This window comes from Lepisosteus platostomus, chromosome 9 (assembly GCF_059453375.1).
Source record: "Lepisosteus platostomus isolate fLepPlt1 chromosome 9, fLepPlt1.hap1, whole genome shotgun sequence".
NCBI lineage: Eukaryota > Metazoa > Chordata > Actinopteri > Semionotiformes > Lepisosteidae > Lepisosteus > Lepisosteus platostomus.
In genome coordinates this window covers 2,172,501-2,188,055 of record NC_142619.1, presented here as the reverse complement: position 1 = coordinate 2,188,055, position 15,555 = coordinate 2,172,501, and the positions used below count along the sequence as shown (strand labels likewise).

General features: G+C 63.0%; 1 protein-coding gene across 1 annotated transcript in view; it reads right to left on the bottom strand.

Annotated features, from left to right (window-relative positions):
- Positions 1 to 402: 402 nt before the first annotated feature.
- The window catches only part of LOC148654351 (uncharacterized), a 20,585-nt gene continuing 5,432 nt past the window's right edge, over positions 403 to 15,555 (bottom strand). The window contains exons 3-13 of the mRNA XM_088646596.1: positions 14,479 to 14,644; positions 13,870 to 13,979; positions 12,761 to 12,924; positions 11,496 to 11,515; positions 10,537 to 10,673; positions 8,824 to 8,981; positions 3,941 to 6,685; positions 3,213 to 3,703; positions 2,247 to 2,468; positions 612 to 2,141; positions 403 to 450 (exon numbers count right to left, since the gene is read on the bottom strand). Of these exons, the coding sequence (XP_088502722.1) occupies positions 403 to 450; positions 612 to 2,141; positions 2,247 to 2,468; positions 3,213 to 3,703; positions 3,941 to 6,685; positions 8,824 to 8,981; positions 10,537 to 10,673; positions 11,496 to 11,515; positions 12,761 to 12,924; positions 13,870 to 13,979; positions 14,479 to 14,644 (5,791 nt within the window). The remainder of the gene's footprint in view (positions 451 to 611; positions 2,142 to 2,246; positions 2,469 to 3,212; positions 3,704 to 3,940; positions 6,686 to 8,823; positions 8,982 to 10,536; positions 10,674 to 11,495; positions 11,516 to 12,760; positions 12,925 to 13,869; positions 13,980 to 14,478; positions 14,645 to 15,555) is intronic.

The window sequence follows — 15,555 nt, the reverse complement described above, 5'->3', positions numbered from 1 at the left end:
TGATAGAGTCAGGGCACCGGTCTGTGTGTCAGTCAGTGATAGAGTCAGGGCACCAGTCTGTGTGTCAGTCAGTGACAGAGTCAGGGCACCAGTCTGTGTGTCAGTCAGTGATAGAGTCAGGGCACCGGTCTGTGTGTCAGTCAGTGATAGAGTCAGGGCACCGGTCTGTGTGTCAGTCAGTGATAGAGTCAGGGCACCGGTCTGTGTGTCAGTCAGTGATAGAGTCAGGGCACTGGTCTGTGTGTCAGTCAGTGATAGAGTCAGGGCACTGGTCTGTGTGTCAGTCAGGGATAGAGTCAGGGCACCAGTCTGTGTGTCAGTCAGTGACAGAGTCAGGGCACCGGTCTGTGTGTCAGTCACTCTCCCCCACTAGTATACTGCACATCTAAGTCTATGGTCCCTTCAGTCACAACCAGCCTGAGCCTCCTGGGCCTGCGCTCTGAGGGGGGGCTGTGAGAGAGAGAGGGGACGGGAGGTTCCAGGTGAAGGGGCGCCCCAAGGTCACTGACCTGCGGGTGACCTCCAACCTTCAACCCTCCAGAAACCAGGAGAGAGAGGGAAGGGAGGGAGGAGGAGGAGGAGGAGGAGGAGGAGGGGGGAGGGGGGGCCACCCGGCCCGGATTCTTCTGTCTCTTCCTCTGGCAGTGATGATGGGACAGCGCGCCCTCCGCCCCGCCCCTCTCTCCCTCCCACAGCTGTGCCTCCCAGCCGCCCCGCCTCTCGCCCGCCCACCACCTCGCTGCCCCCTGCCCCCCGCCGCTGCCCTCCCCCCGCTCCTGGGCACAGTAGCGGGGCAGCTGGGGGGCCCCCCCGGCCCCCAGCACACAGCTCCTGCCCCCGCCCCACCACACGGAGGGCGAGCGGGCGGGGGAGGAGGAGGAGGAGGAGGAGGAAGCCGCCGAGCGCAGGCCCCCGGGACAGGGCTCCGGCACGAGCCGGCCCTCCGTCCCCGAAGGGCCCAGCAGGCAGCGGTAGCTCTCGGCCTGCGGGCGCCGCGGGGGGGCCTTCTCCGAGTCCCGGGCGCAGCTGTAGTTGTAGCCGTAGCCGTAGGCGCAGGGGTGCCCGGCGCCGAGGGGGGGGGGCCCCCTGTCGAACCCGCCGGCGGCCTCGTAGGGGGGCGGGCCCCTTCCGGGGCCGTAGGGCTCCTGCTGGGGCTGGGCGCCGGCCGGGTAGCCCGGGAAGTCCTTCCCCACGAGCCTGCCGGCCCGGGAGCAGGCCGGCGGCCTGGCGGGGCCCGGGTCCAGGAAGGGGCAGCTGGCGGCGGCGGCGGGGGCGGGGGGGCGCCCGTCTCCCGGCGGGGGGGGGCGGGGCCTGCCGTAGCAGCCCCCCGCGCCGAACGCGTACGCGCAGTGCGGCCGGTCGCCGCCGCGGCCCTCCGCCCAGCGCCGGTCGAGGGCCTCCCGGTCCCTGTCGGACACCAGCCCGGGGGGCGGCTTGCCGGGGAAGCCGGGGGTCTCGGGGCCGCAGGCGTAGCGGTCCCCGATCGGGAGCGCGGGGGGGGGCTTGCCGCAGGCCTGCTGGGCGGGGCCGAACCCCGCGGCGGCGTAGGCGTAGGTGTCCCTCCCCGAGCAGCGGTCCTTGCCCGGCCCCGGCGGGTCTCGGGCGGCGCTGTAGGCGTAGCCGGCCGGCGGGGGCGGAGGAGGCAGGTCCCAGGGCTCGAAGGCCGGGGCGGGGGCGGGGGCGGGGTCCGGGCAGTAGGCGCGGCCCGCCGGGGGGTGGGAGAGCCCACAGGCGGAGGGGGAGGAGGGAGGAGGGGGCAGATCTTCAGCAGGGCCGTACTCGGGGCAGGTGAAGGGGGGCTGGGGGGCCCCGGGGGCCGCCTGGGTCTGGTAGTACCCCTCCAGGTTCAGGGTCTGGAAGTCCAGGAGGTCCCTGCAGGAGGTCAGGTCGTCGCCGCCGCCGGCGGTCTTGGGGAACCCGGGGTCGGGCCGGGCGCAGGGCGGGGCGCAGGGCGGGGGGGCCCCGCTCTGGCTGGCGTCGGGGCCCTCCGGCGAGCGATCGGGGCAGGGCGGGGCGCAGGGGGAGGGCGGGGGGCAGGGCTCGACGCTGGAGGGCTCCAGGATGGGGAAGCCGGCGGCGGAGTCGTCCCCGGAGCTGCTGTAGGGGGACCGCAGGGAGAGGGGGGACAGGGGGGCGCCGGGCTGGAGGAGGGGCGGCTGGGGCAGGCCGAGCCCGGCCCCCCTCTTCCTCCTCCTCCTCCTCCTCCTCCTCCTCCGCTGCTGCTGCTGCGGTCTTCCTCTCCGCGCGGCGAGGCGCGGGCAGGGGGCCCCGCGGGGCCCGGCGGAGGCGGTCCTCTTCCGGAAGGCGCCGGGTCTCCTGCCGGCTCGTCCGCGACGCCCCCTCTGCCCGGCCCCCACCCCCTGCTCCTTCTTCACCTCCCGCTGGCCCCACCCCTCCGCCTCCTCCTTCCATACCCTGCCCTGCTCCTGCTCCTCTTCCTGGCTCACCTTCTCCCACTGCCCCCCTCCCTTCCTCCGCAGGCGGATAACCAGGCAGGACAGGTCCTTCCTCCCCCCACCATCCTCTCCCTCCTCTCTCTCGCCCCACGGCTCCCCTCCTCCTCCTCCTTCTTCTTCAGATGCTGCTCCCTCCTCTCTCTCGCCCCACGGCTCCCCTCCTCCTCCTCCGCCTCCTCCTCCTCCTCTCCCTTCTTCTTCAGATGCTGCCCCCCCCTCTCTCTCGCCCCACGGCTCCCCTCCTCCTCCTCCTCCTCCTCCTCTCCCTTCTTCTTCAGAGGCTGCTCCCTCCTCTCTCTCGGCCCACGGCTCCCCTCCTCCTCCTCCTCCTCCTCTCCCTTCTTCTTCAGAGGCTGCTCCCTCCTCTCTCTCGGCCCACGGCTCCTCTCCTCCTCCTCCTCCTTCTTCCTCAGAGGCTGCTCCCTCCTCTCTCTCGGCCCACGGCTCCCCTCCTCCTCCTCCTCCTCTCCCTTCTTCTTCAGAGGCTGCTCCCTCCTCTCTCTCGGCCCACGGCTCCCCTCCTCCTCCTCCTCCTTCTTCCTCAGAGGCTGCTCCCTCCTCTCTCTCGCCCCACGCCTCCCCTCCTCCTCCTCCTCCTCCTCCTCCTCCTCCTTCTTCTTCAGATGCTGCCCCCCCAGGACAGGGGGAAGGAGCCCCCTCTCCCTCCTCTCTCTCTGCCCACAGCTCCTCTCCTCCTCCTCCTCCTCCTCCCCCTTCTTCTTCAGATGCCGCCCCCCCAGGGCAGGGGGGGGACACCCCCTCTCCCCCCTCTGGCTCTCTCTCCGCCTGGGTCTCTCCTTCCTCATCCGTCTCTGGGAGGCTCCCTCCTCCCGCCCCCCGACTCTCCCTCGCCGCTCTGTTTCGGATCAGCCGGATCCTCAGGAGACCCCCGGGGGGGCTGAGCTCCGGGGCGCCCTTGCCCCCCCTCCTCTCGCCCTCCGACTCCTCCTCCTCCTCCTCCTCCTCCTCTTCCTCCGCGCTCTCCCTCACTCCGCCCACGACGATCCAGTCCGGGACCCCATCGCTCTCCCTCTCCTCCTCCCCCTCCGTCCCCGTCTGGCCGGCGGGCTCGAACCCGGGGGCGCCCCACTCCCCCGCCCCGGCCCGCGCCTCCCCTGTGCCTCCCCTCTCCTCCCTCTCTCTCGGACCCCCCTCCTCCTCCCATCGCCCCCCCATCTCCTCCTCCTCCCTCTCTCTCGGACCCCCCTCCTCCTCCCATCGCCCCCCCATCTCCTCCTCCTCCCTCTCTCTCGGACCCCCCTCCTCCTCCTCCTCCCTCTCTCTCGGACCCCCCTCATTCTCCTCCCATCGCCCCCCCATCTCCTCCTCCTCCCTCTCTCTCGGACCCCCCTCCTCCTCCTCCTCCTCCTCCTCCCTCTCTCTCGGACCCCCCTCCTCCTCCTCCCATCGCCCCTCCTCCTCCTCCTCCTCCCTCTCTCTCGGACACCCCTCCTCCTCCTCCTCCTCCTCCCTCTCTCTCGGACCCCCCTCCTCCTCCTCCTCCCATCGCCCCTCCTCCTCCTCCTCCTCCCTCTCTCTCGGACCCCCCTCCTCCTCCTCCTCCTCCCTCTCTCTCGGACCCCCCTCCTCCTCCTCCTCCTCCCATCGCCCCTCCATCTCCTCCTCCTCCCTCTCTCTCGGACCCCCCTCCTCCTCCTCCTCCTCCCTCTCTCTCGGACCCCCCTCCTCCTCCTCCTCCTCCCTCTCTCTCGGACCCCCCTCCTCCTCCCCCTCCCTCTCTCTCGGACCCCCCTCCTCCTCCTCCTCCCTCTCTCTCGGACCCTCCTCCTCCTCCTCCCTCTCTCTCGGACCCCCCTCCTCCTCCTCCTCCTCCTCCTCCCTCTCTCTCGGACCCCCCTCCTCCTCCTCCCATCGCCCCCCCGCCTGCTCTCTGGGACAGGGGCCGGGCCCCAGGAACGCCGCGCGGGCCCCCAGGACGGGAGGCTCCGGTCCCGGGCCCCGCTCTCCGGCCTGCCTGCCCCCCTCCCTCTCCCAGCGCCTCCCCCCCCCCCTGCGCCGCAGGCGGATCCGAAAGTGAGCGCAGCCCCCCTCCTCCTCCTCCTCCTCCTCCGCGGGGGGCCCCGAGAGGCCCCCGGAACCCCGCTCTCGGCCTGTGCGCCCCAGAACCCCTCGGGGCCCCCTCCTCCGGCGCCGCGGCGGGCGGCGCTTCTGTCGGAGCCCCCCGGCCCGGCGGGCCGGCTCCGGGCTCCCGCCCCCCGTCCTCTCCCTCCCTGCCTGCCCTTCCTCGCTGCCCCGCCCCGTCTCCTGGGCAACCGGGTCGGCTCTGGACTCCGGACCCCCTCCCGGACCCCGCTCAGCTGGGGGCCCCGCAGGGTCCGGGTCCGACAGCGGGTCCGAGGTCCGGCCGGGGGCCCGCTTCTTCGGCGGGACTCCCGCCGCCCCCGGTTCCGGGCCGGGCCGGGACTTCGCCGCGGGTCGAGCCCGCAGCCCCCCTCGGAACCGGCGTGGGGCTCGGCCCGGACCCCGGGACGCCTCGGGAGCCTGCGCCCCCCCCCGGGCCGAGCCGGACGCCGGTTCCGAGGGGGGCTGCGGGCCCGGATTCTGCTCCTGGCTGTGCTCTGACCCAGCGCCGCCCGGGACCGTCTCCTGGGGTGAGCCCCTGTCCTCCGCCACGGCCCCCCCCTCTCCTCCGGCGGGCCCCAGGGGCCTCCCTCCCTCTCCTCCGGCGGGCTCTCCGGGCCCCAGGGGCCTCCCCCCCTCTCCTCCGTCAGGCACTGCGGGCCCCAGGGGCCTCCTTCCCCTCCCCAGCCCCCCCTCTCCTCTGGCAGGCTCTCCGGGCCCCAGGGGCCTCCCTCCCTCTCCTCCGTCAGGCACTGCGGGCCCCAGGGGCCTCCCTCCCCTCCCCAGCCCTCCCTCTCCTCCGGCGGGCTCTCCGGGCCCCCGGGGCCTCCCCCCCTCTCCTGCCCTCCGCGGGGCCCGAAGGCAGATGTCCTCCAGCAGGACCCTGACCTCCCTGATGCCGAAGGCCCCCCTCCCCCCTCTCCCTCCCTCCCCCCGCGCGCCCCCCCTCTCCCCGGACCCCGTCTCCGGCCCCCCCCCGGCGCCCCCCGAGCTCAGGCACGACCCCCCCCGCCGCGCCTCCCCGCGCCTCCCCGCGCTCCTCTCTCCCGGCCCCCCCTGCCCGAGGTGGCCCCTGGGGGCTCCCAGGCCCCGGTGCCGGAGCAGGTCCACGGTCAGGTAGCGGCCCAGCCCGGACAGGGCGGCGGGCCGGGCCAGCGCGCGGGACAGGCAGCCGGGCCGGGGGGGGGCGGGGGCGGCGGCCCCGGGGCGGGGGGGGGCCAGACAGGGGCAGAGCGCGGGGAGAGGGGGCGGAGGGGCGGCCCCCCTGGCTCTCGGGGCCCCGCCGCTGCCGACGCGCCTCCTCTGGCGGCGGCTGAAGGGGCTGATCCCACCGCTGCCACCACGCCGCGCGGGAACGGCCCGCCGGCCCGCGACCCTGTGGACCCTCAGGCCCCCCAGCGCGTCGCCGGGGCCCCCCAGCATGCCGTGCGCCTCACCGGGGCCCCCCAGCGGGCCGTGCGCATCACCGGGGCCCCCCAGCGGGCCGTGCGCAGTCCTGCTCAGACTGCCAGCGCCACCGCCGAGGCTGCTGGGAGCCCCGCCCCCTTCGGCCCCGTCCCCGCCCGGGGGGCCGGGGGGGGCCCCCGCGCCGCTCCCCGTCTGCTCCGGCGGCCCCGAGCGGCCCCCGGCTTCCAGGAAGGGGGGGATCACCTCCAGGAGGGGGACGAGGAGGAGGGGCGGCTTGGCCGGCCGGGTCCCCCCCCCCCGACAGCCGGGGGCCGGGAGAGGGGGCGGGCCCCGGGGGGCCCCCGAGGCGTCGTCCTGGTCTCCGCGCTCCCTTCCTCCCCCTGCGCCCTCCTCCTCCTCCTCCTCCTCCTTGGCCTGTCCGGGCCGGGACTCCGGGAGGCGGGACAGGGAGACCCGGAGCTCCCTCAGCTGGACCGCGGCGAGCCCGGCGCCGGCCCGTCCCCATGGGGGGCCCGGGACCCACCTGCTCCGGGGAAAAGCCGGGAGGCCGTGGGACCGGGACGAAAGGGAGCTGGGATTCAGGGGGACCCCCGCGGCCCCGGGGGCGTCGCTCCGCGTGCGCCTCTCTCTGGCGGCTCGCCGGCGCTCCATCCCTCTCGCCCTCCGCCTCTCTCGCTCCCTCTCTCTCCTGCTCCTCCCGCTGGGGGGCCGGTGTGAGAGAGAGGGCTTAGAGAACAGATCTACAGACACAGGGGGACAGAGAGAGAGAGGGGTTAATACACACACACTGACTGGACACTCCAGTACATGAACACTGCACTGAGAGAGAGAGGGGTTAATACAGACACACTGACTGGACACTCCAGTACATTAACACTGCACTGAGAGAGAGGGGGGTTAATACAGACACACTGACTGGACACTCCAGTACATTAACACTGCACTGAGAGAGAGGGGTTAATACAGACACACTGACTGGACACTCCAGTACATTAACACTGCACTGAGAGAGAGAGGGGTTAATACAGACACACTGACTGGACACTCCAGTACATTAACACTGCACTGAGAGAGAGGGGGGTTAATACAGACACACTGACTGGACACTCCAGTACATTAACACTGCACTGAGAGAGAGGGGTTAATACAGACACACTGACTGGACACTCCAGTACATTAACACTGCACTGAGAGAGAGGGGGGTTCATACAGACACACCGACTGGACACCCAGTACATGAACACTGCACTGAGAGAGAGAGAGAGAGGGGTTCATACACACACACTGACTGGACCACTCCAGTACATTAACACTGCACTGAGAGAGGAGAGGGGTTAATACAGACACACTGACTGGACACTCCAGTACATTAACACTGCACTGAGAGAGAGGGGGGTTAATACAGACACACTGACTGGACACTCCAGTACATTAACACTGCACTGAGAGAGAGGGGTTAATACAGACACACTGACTGGACACTCCAGTACATTAACACTGCACTGAGAGAGAGGGGGGTTCATACAGACACACTGACTGGACACTCCAGTACAGTAACACTGCACTGAAGAGAGAGAGGGGTTCATACAGACACACTGACTGGACACTCCAGTACATTAACACTGCACTGAGAAAGAGAGGGGTTAATACAGACACACTGACTGGACACTCCAGTACATTAACACTGCACTGAGAGAGAGAGGGGTTAATACAGACGCACTGACTGGACACTCCAGTACATGAACACTGCACTGAGAGAGAGAGGGGTTCATACAGACACACTGACTGGACACTCCAGTACATTAACACTGCACTGAGAGAGAGGGGTTCACACAGACACACTGACTGGACACTCCAGTACATTAACACTGCACTGAGAGAGAGAGGGGTTAATACAGACACACTGACTGGACACTCCAGTACATTAACACTGCACTGAGAGAGAGAGGGGTTAATACAGACACACTGACTGGACACTCCAGTACATTAACACTGCACTGAGAGAGAGGGGTTCATACAGACACACTGACTGGACACTCCAGTACATTAACACTGCACTGAGAGAGAGGGGTTCATACAGACACACTGACTGGACACTCCAGTACATTAACACTGCACTGAGAGAGAGAGAGGGGTTCATACAGACACACTGACTGGACACTCCAGTACATGAACACTGCACTGAGAGAGAGAGGGGTTCATACACACACACTGACTGGACACTCCAGTACATAAACACTGCACTGAGAGAGAGAGGGGTTAATACAGACACACTGGACTGGACACTCCAGTACATTAACACTGCACTGAGAGAGAGAGGGGTTCATACAGACACACTGACTGGACACTCCAGTACATTAACACTGCACTGAGAGAGAGGGGTTCATACAGACACACTGACTGGACACTCCAGTACATTAACACTGCACTGAGAGAGAGAGAGGGGTTCATACAGACACACTGACTGGACACTCCAGTACATGAACACTTGCACTGAGAGAGAGAGGGTTCATACACACACACTGACTGACACTCCAGTACATTAACACTGCACTGAGAGAGAGAGGGGTTAATACAGACACACTGACTGGACACTCCAGTACATTAACACTGCACTGAGAGAGAGAGGGTTCATACAGACACACTGACTGACACTCCAGTACATTAACACTGCACTGAGAGAGAGAGGGGTTCATACAGACACACTGACTGGACACTCCAGTACATTAACACTGCACTGAGAGAGAGAGGGGTTAATACAGACACACTGACTGGACACTCCAGTACATGAACACTGCACTGAGAGAGAGAGGGGTTCATACAGACACACTGACTGGACACTCCAGTACAGTAACACTGCACTTAAAGAAAGGGGTACCTATGCTTGGCGGGGTGACAGGTTTTGGGGTACCCTGACCCCCTCTTTCTCGACTCAGTCGGAGGTCCGTCTCTCTCAGGCTGTACTTCTGTCCGGAGGGTCCGGGGTCCCGATCGCAGAGCTGCACCTCCATGTGTTTGAAGGAGCCCTCTGCTCGCCTGCCGACAGAGCACACACACAACACCGTTAACACACACACACCCTCTCGCTCCCCCTCCTTCTCTCTTTCCCTCTCTCTCTCCACCCTCTCCTCCCTCCCTCTCCCTCCTCTCTCTTTCCCTCTCTCTCCCTCCTTCTCTCTCTCTCTCGCTCCCTCCCTCTCCCTCCCTCTCTCTTTCCCTCTCTCTCTCTCCCTCCTTCTCTCTCTCTCCCCACCCTCTCGCTCCCTCCTTCTCTCTCTCTCTCTCCCACCCTCTCGCTCCCTCCCTCTCCCTCCCTCTCTCTTTCCCTCTCTCTCCCACCCTCTCTCTCCCTCCTTCTCTCTCTCTCCCACCCTCTCGCTCCCTCCCTCTCCCTCCTTCTCTCTTTCCCTCTCTCTCCCTCCTTCTCTCTCTCTCTCTCTCCCACCCTCTCGCTCCCTCCCTCTCCCTCCTTCTCTCTTTCCCTCTCTCTCTCTCCCACCCTCTCTCTCCCTCCTTCTCTCTCTCTCTCTCTCCCCACCCTCTCGCTCCCTCCCTCTCCCTCCTTCTCTCTTTCCCTCTCTCTCTCCCACCCTCTCTCTCTCTCTCTCCCACCCTCTCGCTCCCTCCCTCTCCCTCCTTCTCTCTTTCCCTCTCTCTCTCCCACCCTCTCGCTCCCTCCCTCTCTCCTACCCTCTCGCTCCCTCCCTCTCCCTCCTTCTCTCTTTCCCTCTCTCTCTCCCACCCTCTCTCTCTCTCTCTCTCCCACCCTCTCGCTCCCTCCCTCTCCTTCCTTCTCTCTTTCCCTCTCTCTCTCCCACCCTCTCTCCCTCTCTCCCACCCTCTCGCTCCCTCCCTCTCCCTCCTTCTCTCTTTCCCTCTCTCTCTCCCACCCTCTCTCCCCTCCCTCTCTCCTTACCTCTCGCTCCCTCCCTCCCTCCTTCTCTCTTTCCCTCTCTCTCTCCCACCCTCTCTCTCTCTCTCCCCACCCTCTCGCTCCCTCCCTCTCCTTCCTTCTCTCTTTCCTCTCTCTCTCCCACCCTCTCTCCCTCTCTCCTACCCTCTCGCTCCCTCCCTCTCCCTCCTTCTCTCTCTCTCTCTCTCTCTCCCACCCTCTCGCTCCCTCCCTCTCCTTCCTTCTCTCTTTCCCTCTCTCTCCCCACCCTCTCTCCCTCTCTCCTACCCTCTCGCTCCCTCCCTCTCCCTCCTTCTCTCTTTCCCTCTCTCTCTCTCCCACCCTCTCTCTCCCTCCTTCTCTCTCTCTCTCTCTCCCACCCTCTCGCTCCCTCCCTCTCCCTCCTTCTCTCTTCCCTCTCTCTCTCCCACCCTCTCTCTCCCTCCCTCTCCCACCCTCTCGCTCCCTCCCTCTCCCTCCTTCTCTCTTTCCCTCTCTCTCTCCCACCCTCTCTCTCCCTCCCTCTCCCACCCTCTCGCTCCCTCCCTCTCCCTCCCTCTCTCTCTCACACCCTCTTGCTCCCTCCCTCTCCCTCCCTTTCTCTCTCTCTCTCTCTTTCTCTCCCTCCCCCTCTCTCCCCCCCCCCCCTCCCTCTGAACTAGGGGGTCTGAGGCAAAAGGACCGGGGGTGACCTCTGACCTTTCACAGGTGCGGCACTCGCACAGCTCGTTGTTCTCCCCGAAGAAGCTGTCTCCATAGTAACAGGTGATCTCATCACCGGGGGAGATGGGCCGGATGACCTTCACACAGGCGTCGTTGCGATCACCAGGAACAAACTGAGAGAGAGAGGGTTAATACAGACAGACTGCACTGAGAGAGAGAGGGGTTAGTACAGACACACTGACTGGACACTCCAGTACATTAACACTGCACTGAGAGAGAGAGGGGTTAATACAGACACACTGACTGGACACTCCAGTACATTAACACTGCACTGAGAGAGAGAGGGGTTCATACAGACACACTGACTGGACACTCCAGTACATTAACACTGCACTGAGAGAGAGAGGGGTTCATACAGACACACTGGACACTCCAGTACATTAACACTGCACTGAGAGAGAGAGGGGGGTTAATACACACACACTGACTGGACACTCCAGTACATTAACACTGCACTGAGAGAGAGAGGGGTTCATACAGACACACTGACTGGACACTCCAGTACATTAACACTGCACTGAGAGAGAGGGGTTCATACACACACACTGACTGGACACTCCAGTACATTAACACTGTACTGAGAGAGAGAGGGGTTAATACAGACACACTGACTGGACACTCCAGTACGTTAACACTGCACTGAGAGAGAGAGGGGTTCATACAGACACACTGACTGGACACTCCAGTACATTAACACTGCACTGAGAGAGAGAGGGGTTCATACAGACACACTGACTGGACACTCCAGTACATGAACACTGCACTGAGAGAGAGAGGGGTTCATACAGACACACTGACTGGACACTCCAGTACATTAACACTGCACTGAGAGAGAGAGGGGTTAATACACACACACTGACTGGACACTCCAGTACATTAACACTGCACTGAGAGAGAGAGGGGTTATTATGATAAATAATTAACACAATGCTTACCTTGCAGTTTGGTCTGCAATCTTGATTTGATGAATAAGCAGCACAGGAAGAGAAAACAGTGATTAAAAAGGAATGAGCATTCAAGTTTATAGAGGTGCAAAACTATAATGAGGACCGAGGCACCTGCAGAGTGAGCAGACAGCTGAGTCCTGAACCATCCAGCGTACGTCAGGATACACAACGCAACACACAGTGTGTTACAGTGTCTGTACGAGGACAGTGTGTCTGTACGAGGACAGCGTGTGTGTGACAGTGTGTCTGTATGAGGACACTGTGTGTCTGTACGAGGACAGTGTGTGTGACAGCGTGTGTCTGTACGAGGACAGTGCTGTGACAGTGTGTGTCTGTACGAGGACAGTGTGTGTGACAGTGTGTGTGATTGTGTGTGTCTGTACGAGGACAGTGCTGTGACAGCGTGTGTCTGTACGAGGACAGTGTGTGTGACAGCGTGTGTCTGTACGAGGACAGTGTGTGTGACAGCGTGTGTCTGTACGAGGACAGTGCTGTGACAGTGTGTGTCTGTACGAGGACAGTGTGTGTGACAGTGTGTCTGTATGAGGACAGTGTGTGTCTGTACGAGGACAGTGTGTGTGACAGTGTGTTTGTGTCTGTACGAGGACAGTGTGTGTCTGTACGAGGACAGTGTGTGTGTGTCTGTACGAGGACAGTGTGTGTCTGTACGAGGACAGTGTGTGTGACAGCGTGTGTCTGTACGAGGACAGTGTGTGTGACAGCGTGTGTCTGTACGAGGACAGTGTGTGTCTGTACGAGGACAGTGTGTGTCTGTACGAGGACAGTGTGTGTGACAGTGTGTGTCTGTACGAGGACAGTGTGTGTGACAGCGTGTGTCTGTACGAGGACAGTGTGTGTGACAGTGTGTGTCTGTACGAGGACAGTGTGTGTCTGTACGAGGACAGTGCTGTGACAGTGTGTGTGACAGTGTGTGTGTGTCTGTACGAGGACAGTGTGTGTCTGTACGAGGACAGTGTGTCTGTACGAGGACAGTGTGTGTGACAGCGTGTGTCTGTACGAGGACAGTGCTGTGACAGTGTGTGTGACAGCGTGTGTCTGTACGAGGACAGTGTGTGTCTGTACGAGGACAGTGTGTGTGACAGCGTGTGTGACAGTGTGTGTGACAGCGTGTGTCTGTACGAGGACAGTGTGTGTCTGTACGAGGACAGTGTGTGTGACAGTGTGTGTCTGTACGAGGACAGTGTGTGTGACAGTGTGTGTGTGTACGAGGACAGTGTGTGACAGTGTCATACCGTGATTGATGAAGGCTGCAGGTCCGAGCCACAGCTGTGCACAGCGCTTGCGGGTGGAGTACATCACACTGAAGTCATTGACCCCTGACCTCAGCAGAGCCAGGTCGTCAGGGCCGAGCTCAGCGATACAGCCCTGCAGCAGCTCCAGACGCTCACTGACGCTCCTGAAATTCAATTAACACTCGTTAACTGGTATTATCATTCTGTTTCAGTGTGTCTGTATGAACCCCTCTCTCTCAGTGCAGTGTTAATGTACTGGAGTGTCCAGTCAGTGTGTCTGTATGAACCCCTCTCTCTCTCAGTGCAGTGTTAATGTACTGGAGTGTCCAGTCAGTGTGTCTGTATGAACCCCTCTCTCTCTCTCAGTGCAGTGTTCATGTACTGGAGTGTCCAGTCAGCGTGTCAGTATTAACCCCTCTCTCTCTCAGTGCAGTGTTAATGTACTGTAGTGTCCAGTCAGTGTGTCTGTATGAACCCCTCTCTCTCTCAGTGCAGTGTTGATGTACTGGAGTGTCCAGTCAGTGTGTCTGTATGAACCCCTCTCTCTCTCAGTGCAGTGTTGATGTACTGGAGTGTCCAGTCAGTGTGTCTGTATGAACCCCTCTCTCTCAGTGCAGTGTTCATGTACTGGAGTGTCTAGTCAGTGTGTCTGTATGAACCCCTCTCTCTCTCAGTGCAGTGTTAATGTACTGGAGTGTCCAGTCAGTGTGTCTGTATGAACCCCTCTCTCTCTCAGTGCAGTGTTCATGTACTGGAGTGTCCAGTCAGTGTGTCTGTATGAACCCCTCTCTCTCTCAGTGCAGTGTTAATGTACTGGAGTGTCCAGTCAGGGGTCTGTATTAACCCCTCTCTCTCTCTCAGTGCAGTGTTCATGTACTGGAGTGTCCAGTCAGTGTGTCTGTATGAACCCCTCTCTCTCTCAGTGCAGTGTTAATGTACTGGAGTGTCCAGTCAGTGTGTCTGTATTAACCCCTCTCTCTCTCAGTGCAGTGTTCATGTACTGGAGTGTCCAGTCAGTGTGTCTGTATGAACCCCTCTCTCTCTCAGTGCAGTGTTCATGTACTGGAGTGTCCAGTCAGTGTGTCTGTATGAACCCCTCTCTCTCTCACCAGTGCCTGGTAGATGTGATCTTTGCTCCATTAGTCTCTGACGAGTACCGGTCACATGGCTCAATCCGGAAGCCGCTGTCCAGGAGGAACGCACTGAGGTACCGGAAGACCTGGGAGAGACAGGGAGAGGGGCTGTAAACAGCACACATGCTGGACATTATATAAAGGGAACAGCAGACAGACAGCTGGGCACAGAGATGGGCAGTGAGACCCAGAGACGGATGGTGACCAAGGTCCACAGAGGGACAGAGGGACAGACAGTGACCGAGGCCCACAGAGGGGCAGAGGGACAGAGGGACAGAGGGACAGAGGGACAGAGGGACAGACAGCGACCGGGACCCACTGTGGGACAGAGGGACAGAGGGACAGTGGGACAGAGGGACAGAGGGACAGACAGCGACCGAGGCCCACAGAGGGACAGTGGGACAGCGGGACAGAGGGACAGACAGCGACCGAGGCCCACAGAGGGACAGAGGGACAGCGGGACAGCGGGACAGCGGGACAGCGGGACAGAGAGCGACCGAGGCCCACAGCGGGACAGCGGGACAGCGGGACAGCGGGACAGCGGGACAGTGGGACAGTGGGACAGCGGGACGGACAGCGACTCACGTGCTGTTTCAGCAGCTCCTCCCTGGGGGGCCCCAGGGTCCTGAAGTACTGCCACGCCCACTCCCCCATGGTCAGCGCCTCGTAGGTGCCCTCGAAGTCGCCCGTCCGCCTGAACCTCAGGAGAGCCTCCCTCAGGTACTGGTGCCGCCGGACCACCGGGACTGGGCTGAGGGACAGTGGGGACGCCTACAGCATGACAACTGCGCCCCAGCTACAGGTCTGACTAGAAGTACTACTGCAAGCAAACAGTAACTGAGCTACAGATACGCAGCAGTGCACACTGCAGGAGCAGTAGGGGTACGTGTGCACACTGCAGGAGCAGTAGGGGTACGTGTGCACAGCGCAGGAGCAGTAGGGGTACGTGTGCACAGCGCAGGAGCAGTAGGGGTACGTGTGCACACTGCAGGAGCAGTAGGGGTACGTGTGCACACTGCAGGAGCAGTAGGGGTACGTGTGCACAGCGCAGGAGCAGTAGGGGTACGTGTGCACACTGCAGGAGCAGTAGGGGTACGTGTGCACAGCGCAGGAGCAGTAGGGGTACGTGTGCACACTGCAGGAGCAGTAGGGGTACGTGTGCACACTGCAGGAGCAGTAGGGGTACGTGTGCACACTGCAGGAGCAGTAGGGGTACGTGTGCACAGCGCAGGAGCAGTAGGGGTACGTGTGCACACTGCAGGAGCAGTAGGGGTACGTGTGCACAGCGCAGGAGCAGTAGGGGTACGTGTGCACACTGCAGGAGCAGTAGGGGTACGTGTGCACACTGCAGGAGCAGTAGGGGTACGTGTGCACAGCGCAGGAGCAGTAGGGGTACGTGTGCACACTGCAGGAGCAGTAGGGGTACGTGTGCACACTGCAGGAGCAGTAGGGGTACGTGTGCACAGCGCAGGAGCAGTAGGGGTACGTGTGCACACTGCAGGAGCAGTAGGGGTACGTGTGCACAGCGCAGGAGCAGTAGGGGTACGTGTGCACACTGCAGGAGCAGTAGGGGTACGTGTGCACACTGCAGGAGCAGTAGGGGTACGTGTGCACACTGCAGGAGCAGTAGGGGTACGTGTGCACAGCGCAGGAGCAGTAGGG